The sequence below is a fragment of the Saccostrea echinata genome, unplaced genomic scaffold, assembly GCF_033153115.1.
Source record: "Saccostrea echinata isolate AGI-Se365-2 ecotype Australia unplaced genomic scaffold, CSIRO_AGI_Sech_v1 ptg000054l, whole genome shotgun sequence".
NCBI classification, from domain to species: Eukaryota; Metazoa; Mollusca; class Bivalvia; order Ostreida; family Ostreidae; genus Saccostrea; species Saccostrea echinata.
In genome coordinates this window covers 1,468,487-1,476,614 of record NW_026889803.1, presented here as the reverse complement: position 1 = coordinate 1,476,614, position 8,128 = coordinate 1,468,487, and the positions used below count along the sequence as shown (strand labels likewise).

Genomic DNA, 8,128 nt, shown 5'->3' with positions numbered 1-8,128 from the left:
TGTGAAATGGAACAGTAGCAATCTCTGTATAACTTATATTAATTCCACAATCATCGAACACTGCTTAGCCATTAACAATTTTACCTACAGAAATAATTATCTTCATCATGATATACGTCAGATTATTCTACTGGCTCTTCATTGTTCTGATAAAGAACATTCAAGCAGAAAATATTTCCTTTGTTGTCGTCGATGGATGTCCTTCGAACAAAGCAGACTGGATAAGCAGGGCCGAAGCAAAACATTGTCAAGTTCCACCTGACTATTTTTGTGCTTCTATATACAAGCACCCTGGCCGCTTTGGTGAAATATGCACAAAGAAGGGCTTAATTTCATCAGGTAATTTCTTATGAACTTTTCTACAGTGAGCCCCTTTCAAGTTAAGTCTTAAAATTTAGTCTTTACCGATTTAATTCCAAAATGAGCATGTCACTGTGTAGCAATAATTATTTACTATTAAGTTTCCATTTTAAATGTAAAATCTTTATCATCGCACTTAATTCTGACCCGTATACATACATACATACATACATACATACATACATACATATATATATATATATATATATATATATATATATATATATATATATATATATATATATATATATATATATATATGTTTTTACCCACTGGTAAAAAAACTAATTAAATTTGTCTTTATTTACAGGACATTGCGGTGTACTCCACAGTGATACATATAACTTTGATTACAAGTCATGTCGAGCTATCCGTGGATGTCCTGATCAAATTTATTCGTCAAGTGAACTGTATAAATGTAAGGAGTTTATTAATTTTTCTTCATATTTTCTTTACTTGGTCTTTCAATAAACATTTATTTTTATGTAGTAATATTTTTCATTTAGAGATGAAGAGATTTTGACTATAAATATGTATAACGAATATACTGTCTATGTTTTTCAGTTCCAGTGTGTTTTACTGTATTTTATAGGTAAGACACTTTTTTCTATTATGAATGAAGATTTCATGTGAATTTTGGTTTATTAATAAACAAAAATGGTTCAATATAAAGGGATTTGAAAACTCTCTATATAGATTTCTATGTTCCCTGTATGACATCAAACCATGCAATTGTTTGCCCGAAGCCAATGCCAGAGTCATTAATGAACAAGCTTGAATATTTCATGTTAATGATGGCATATTAATTTGACCAATTGTCCCTCTAATGTTGCAATTTCCACAGTAAAATCAGCAATCAGAATCTGGGATAAATCAGTTAAAATATGTGTGGGACAAACGAAAGCGTGTCTCTTCAAGCAACTTCTAAAGAATAGCAGGGCGACTGGGATTGATTTAAGCCCATGGGCTTCTTGTTAGAAATTTCTTTATCGGAGCTATGTTTTGCATTGAAATAGTATTACCACACAGACATCTACATTGTTATCAGATGGAACCACAACAATCTCAAAATATAAGTAAGTTATATTTATTACAATCTAGTTGTATTTAATCATATCCCTCCGTAAAATTAAGATCAGTCGGTAATGTTTAATGAATGTAAACTGACTATCATTATGATTAGGGCCGACATTGATGAAAATTCTGATACTGGAATTGTACTTGGTTTGATGGTACCAGTGGTGATTCTGGTCACAGCTGTGATTATATTTGTTCTGTACCGTCAAAACAAATTGCCAGGTATGTCACTAGTGACTTCCTTACTGAATAACACCCCTATTTACTATACATGCTTTAAGTTTTAAAAAAAATGTTTATGTTTTTTGCAGGAGTGTTTTGTTGTCGAAATACAGCAACTGATTCAGAAGGTATGAAAAAAAGAAAGGTAATAATTTTTTGCTCTGAATCATTCTTAATAGATTCTTTGTCTAGCAATTACAAATATATCAAAAGTTGTTAAAATTTGCATCCTGAAGGCATTTTAATTTTTTTTTTTCAAAAGTTGTATTTCATGTGGTAGGAAAAGACTCTTTTTTATCCACAGATAAGAATGCATTACTAAGTTTCGATTTTGTACTTAATGTTAAGATTTTTTGAAAAGTTTATTAAGACAAATAAATTCATAATACTTTTCTGTTATTAAGAAGTCGGGTATACATTTGGTTGCATACAATTTAAAAAAAAAAATGAAAAAAATCTTTTTATTATTCAAAGCATTCTGAAAGAAATTTATACCTCGGCCATGCAGCTGAAGAATTACTGTATGTTCACATGCAGTGAGATTATTATCATGTATATTATTTATATGCTTTGATTTGTTTTCATTAAAAAGACGAAAAATATTGAATAGATTTTTTTTAATAAACGGTAAACATCAAAATTGTTATAACGGTTTGGTGTGATACATTGAAGCATAAAAATATTGTTATAAAATTATTGAGAATACTTTAGGTCTGGAAGAGAACAGTCAGATGATTCCTGTAACAGGTAAAGTTTTGCCTACATGTACTTAACCAGAAATAAAAATGAATGCACATTAAAAATAGTCATTAAAGAAAAATCAAATATCAGTCATTTCTGTGACTTTTTACGTTAATTGAATTTGTAGATATGCAGGTACTGTTTTGATAAAATATTTTGATAATTGTAGAAGAGCATTTGAGAGAACTATCATCAATTTCTGGTGAAGAACATGTGAGAATTCTGTCAAAGATTCATAAACTTTCTCGCTATCTTAAGCATATTTTGAAAACTGAGCTTCAAGTGTGGGACTTGAGGGAAAAACTTTTAACTTACTCAGTATCCTTAAATGAGCATTTGGGCGAGCGTTTGTTGAAGGATCTGGAAAACGTGAACAATACTGAGGACTATGACAATTTCGACGTGATGGTTGTGTTTACCTTGTTAATAAATTTCTGTGACAATGTAAAACCTCCTGAGACAGGATGGGGTTATACGCCTAATGATGATGATCACTCTCTTAGAGCTGACATAGAAAGGATCCATATATTGTGGAATCTGTATTGTGACGATCAAGTTGATATTCCAAATCTTCAGGATGTGTATAGACGGATTAGTGAAACATTTGGAGAACTTTCCAACAATGAGTATTTAACTAATCCCAATAAAGCTAAATGTAATGCATTGGAATCGAAAATTAAAAGTAAGGGGGGTATTTCATATGTTTCAAATACATATATACACACAATAAGAATTACTTTTAAAATAAAAGTTCATAATTTTTGAAAGCCACATACTACATTTAAAGGATTGAATGTTAATGTGAAAAGAAAATGATTAACTACTTTTTATTTTAGTTAGTCATTTGAGGAGAAATTGTGATCTTGAAAATGGAATTGTTGTGACAAGGAACATCAAATCGTCTCTGGCACTATTAAACACCTCAGACATTGTTATCTGTGTAGGCGCCATTGGATGTGGTAAAACAACTGCCATGAGATATATACAAGATAGATACGAGGACAAAGGATGGAGAACAGTTTGGTTTGAGGAATATATTAATGAAAATGAACTGATGGAAAATGAAATCAAAGATTCTCTCCTTTGTTGTGACAATTTGTTTGGGGCATTTAACTGCAACGTATTTTCGCTCGAAACTGTCACAGGATTTGAACATATTATACAGAAACAGAGAGAAATATGTAAAGGTCATTTAAAATGTTTATTGGGAATACATCAACATGTATATGATGCAGCTTTGAAATTTGGTAGGGTACGGTTTATGGACACCAAAAATTTGATTGATATTGATCATCTAGATAAAGCAGAAATGTTATTGATTTGGAAAGAGTTGAAAAAAGAAAGCCACTGTGTTCATGGCCCAAGTTGTTGGTTTAAAAACATTGAGTTTACTTCTGTGTCCTCAAAACTGTTACTCAATCAAGGAATTGTGGGTAACGCATTCTTAATGTTGATGTATTGTAAGCACCACGACTTCTTTTCTAATGAGGAATTCACCAAATCACCAGTGACGAGATTAGTAAATCATTTTAAAAGAATGAAAGAGGAGAATAAAGAACTTTTCTTTGTTCTTGTTTATATAATGTTTATAAGAGTTTACAATGTAAACCAAGATGTTATGCCCTGGGCGGGATCGCTTTCAGAAGAATTAACGGAGGAGAGTATAAAACGATGTGTGAAAAAGTATCCTGAGTATCTGACCGAAGAAAATGATACTGTAGAACTGAAACATGAATTACTTAATATTTCACTTTTTAAAGCTTCATATGATATATCCACTGTGTTGTCTGCACTCGTCCACCATTGTGATATATGGACTATTCTCCAATTAACCAGGACCCAGGAGGAATGTGACTGTGATTTTGTCAATTGTTTACCACCGTCTTCCACAGATGACAAGATTAAGATAAAAATCTTAAAAAGGATTGCGGAAGCTAAAGGTTGTCCGTTTACTAGACCACATTATCTATCTAGGAAGTGGAAAAAAGAAAAAAGAAATCATGAATGAAATTGGGAGAATTAAAAAAAAATCCTAAGCAGCTTAAACCTGAGTTAGAATTAACAACCTTTATCAAAACTAAAAGGCATATTTTCAAATGAGAGCAAAAAATTGACAAACACAAAGTTTGTAGCTAACCATTATGATCGGAAAACCTGTCATTTAGAAAAATTGTCAAATTTTCTTAGTTTGAGCAGAACAGACACGACAGGTAAAGGTTTGGAGGTCATAAAAAAATCATTATAAAACTGTAATTTTAAAGTCTATTCGTTTGTATACATGTATCTAAAGCTTTATTAAAAATTTATACTTCTTCAGTTTTTTTGTGTGTGATGTACAATTGTTTGCGTGGATTTCCAGCTCCAATGAACGGCTGCGGGTTGATACTATTAATAAAAGAAATTGAACTTGTTAATTATATCCAAATACAAGTACGCATCAAACCTAAGATGTACACTTAGTGACTGTTCCTTCTCCAAACTCCCGGCATTAGAATAGAAAGTCACGGGTCTTTCGGATGAGACCTATTAAAAAAAAAGGGCTGGGACACAGATTTGAAGCTCATATTTTCTAAAATTTTCTAAATAACATCATGACTTACCTGTTGCTAGTCAGGGATGGGGTAATCGTAATCGAGTAATCGTAATCGATTGTAATGATTACTTTTTTCCAAGTAATCGACAGTAATATGTAATCAAAGAAATTTTCAATTACTTGTAATTGTAATTTAATCGATTACAGCTAAAATTTTCAATGTAATTATAATTACTTTTTGGATTACTTTATACATAAATGAATGTTATTTTGAGAATTATTTCCAGTCAGTCACACATAAACATGATAAATATCAAATACAAACCACCCAGTGATATGTTTTGATTTCCTAAACTTTTATTATCATGTTAATAAATGTTCTTAATAAAATTTGAATTATAGGCCTACTGGTCTAGTCATATTTCAGATGTTTTTTTTTTTTTTTGTTTTTTTTAATTTTTTAATTAATTAATATATTTCAAATGTTAAAAAACTGTCTTGTATTAGAAAATTATAAAAAGCAAAAACAGATTAAAAATGCTGTGTTAAATATAAATAATTTAGTAAATAAACTACATTGTACTTCAAAAAAAGAAGATGGAAATGCTTATTCATTACTGAAAATGTTTAAACAATGTTTTAGTATGTAACTTTAAAATTTGCAAAATCATTCTCATGTTTTCATTCAAAATTGTAAGGTTACTTTTTCGTCAGTGAGAGGTTATAAGTGTCTGTATTTTTGATAGAGGGAGCAAGTGTCGCTGTCTTTGCTTATCTTGGCTAATTAATTGACTGAGATACCTAGTGTTTAACTATTATAATTGATAGTTCCATTGAAGACAAACAATATTATTAAAACAATTAATAGCTCTCAAATCACTTATTTCAATACAGAATGAAATTGTGCTATTGGTTTTACCTAAAGGCACATTTGATTTACATGTTTATTACTAGGAGTTTAAAAATATGAAATTAAACCAGAATAAAACCTTAAAAGAATCTGCACTGAAACTGCAGGAACACATTTAAACTTCAGTAGATATCATCAACATTACCATTTAACATTTAAATATTGCTTTGATATTTGAAGGGATAAAAATTGGAAGTAATCAATTATTAATCGATTACATCTTCTAACGTAATCGATTGCAATCGATTACAGGACAAAAAAAATCGATTAATAATCGATTACACAAAATTCCTGCAAGTAATCGATTATTAATCGATTACATTTTTCAGTAACCGTGCCCATGCCTTTTGCTAGAGCATATTCTAAAATCATGTAAAGGAAATTCTTTTATTTGGAAATTATTAAAACTACGATTTTCGGGACGCGTTTGATTGACACATATCCTTGCACTTTCACAAAGTAAACTTTGTGCATAACACTTAAGAAAAGAAGAAATTTTGTTGAGTATTAATGAAAAATATGCAAAATTGATTTGGAAAGAGTTGAGAAAAGAAAGCCACTGTGTTCGTACCAGAGTTGCTGGTTTAAAGACATCGAGTTTTCTTCTGTATTCTCAAAACTGTCCCTCAGTCAAGGACTTGTGGGTAACCAAATCTTAATGTTGATGTATTGTCAGCACCACGACTTCTTCACTAATGAGAATTTCACCAAATCACAGGTGACGACATTAGTTAATCATTTAAAAAAATGAAGGAGGAGAATAAGAAACTTTTCTTTATTCTTGTTTACATAATGTTTGTAAGAGATTACAATGTAGATGAAGATATTGAGCTATGGACAGGATCGCTTTCAGCAGAGCTAACGGAGGATAGTATAAAACGATATTTGAAAAGGTATCCTGAAAAATGACACTGTAGAACTGAAACATGAACTGCTAACCATTTCACTTTTCAAAGCTTCATATGATATGTACACGGTGTTTGCTGAACTCGTTTTCCATTGTAATATTTGGACTATTCTCCAATTAACCAGGACCGAGGAAGAATGTGACTGTGATTTTGTCAATTGTTTACCACCCTCTTCCACAGATGACAAAAACATGGTAAAGCTCTTTAAAAGGGTTGCGGAAGCGAAGGGTTGTCCGTTTAATAGACCACATTTTTTATCTAGGAAATGGAAAATTTTCAAAAAGAAGTAATGAATGAAATAGGGAGAATTAAAAAAAAATCCTAGGCAGCTTAAACCTGAGTCAGATTTTTTATTTCAAAACTAATAGGCATATTTTAAAATGAAAGCCAAAATTTGACCAACAAAAATGTGTAGCTGAGTATTATATTAGGAAAGCCTGCCATTTAGAAAAATTGTCAAATTTTCTTAATTTGAGCAGAACAGACAACACCGCCGGTGAAAGTTTGAAGGTCTGGACAGAAAAATTATCAGAAAAACTCAAAAGAGCATGTGCTGTAAAGTCAATTTGTATACATGTATATTAAGCTTTATTAAACATTTACATTGTAGGCTACTGCAGTTTTTTGTCTGATGTACAATTGTTTGCATGGATTCCCAGCTGCAATGAACGACAGCGGGTTGATACTGTAAATAAAGCAAACTGAACTTGTTATTTATTTCCTAATACAAATACACGTCAAACCTAAGACGTAAACATAGGTAGTGACTGTTCCTTCGCCAAGCTCCCGGCATTAGAAGGGAAAGTTACAAGTCTTTCGGATGAGATCTTAAAAACTGACTTCACGGTAGGAGTGAGATCGATAAAGAACTCTCAATGCTCAATGGCCCTATATGAGTGCCAGGTATAGGTCTAAATTTGAAGCCCTTCACCTGCATATGGTGACATCTCTTTATGAGTGAAAAATTCTGGAGTGGGACGTTAAACACCATACAATCAATCAAAATACAAATACCACGACACTTTTTCATCTTTTGTTAAATGTTAAAATAAAATTTTTTCATCTTTTGTTAAATGTTAAAATAAAATTTAAAATAAACACATGTATGTATAAAACGCACTGGTTTGATTCGTTTTTATACCCCACTAAAGAAGTTCGGTGGTAATATGTTTTTACCGTCTCACAGCTACCAAAGATCCCTGAAATTTCCTCTTCCGAAAGTGCAACTATTTGAAGAACCCTTCCGCAAAGTAATTGAAGCATCTCTTAATTCAATTACATCATTAACATAATTCTTATATCCCATATTCTGGTCAAAAATCATTGTCCAATCTGTCGAAGAACAATCTGTGTACTGTTTGCTCTACAATACAAGAT

At 31.2% G+C, this 8,128-nt stretch overlaps 1 protein-coding gene across 1 annotated transcript; it reads left to right on the top strand.

The window, feature by feature from the left end:
* The first annotated feature begins 1,535 nt into the window (after positions 1-1,535).
* On the top strand, positions 1,536-4,408 carry LOC133171810 (uncharacterized). The gene is made up of 5 exons (XM_061306610.1): positions 1,536-1,659; positions 1,749-1,787; positions 2,371-2,406; positions 2,570-3,082; positions 3,237-4,408. Exons 1-5 carry the CDS (start codon positions 1,536-1,538, stop codon positions 4,406-4,408), a joined length of 1,884 nt encoding a protein of 627 aa, XP_061162594.1.
* The last annotated feature ends 3,720 nt before the right edge of the window (positions 4,409-8,128 follow it).

Bases quoted from the DNA above. Each gene is read 5' to 3' on its own strand.
- LOC133171810 (XM_061306610.1), top strand. From the start codon at position 1,536: ATGATTAGGGCCGACATTGATGAAAATTCTGATACTGGAATTGTACTT. The intron at 1,660-1,748 runs GTATGTCACTAG...TGTTTTTTGCAG, and splicing joins CCGTCAAAACAAATTGCCAG to GAGTGTTTTGTTGTCGAAAT. The intron at 2,407-2,569 runs GTAAAGTTTTGC...TGATAATTGTAG, and splicing joins TCAGATGATTCCTGTAACAG to AAGAGCATTTGAGAGAACTA.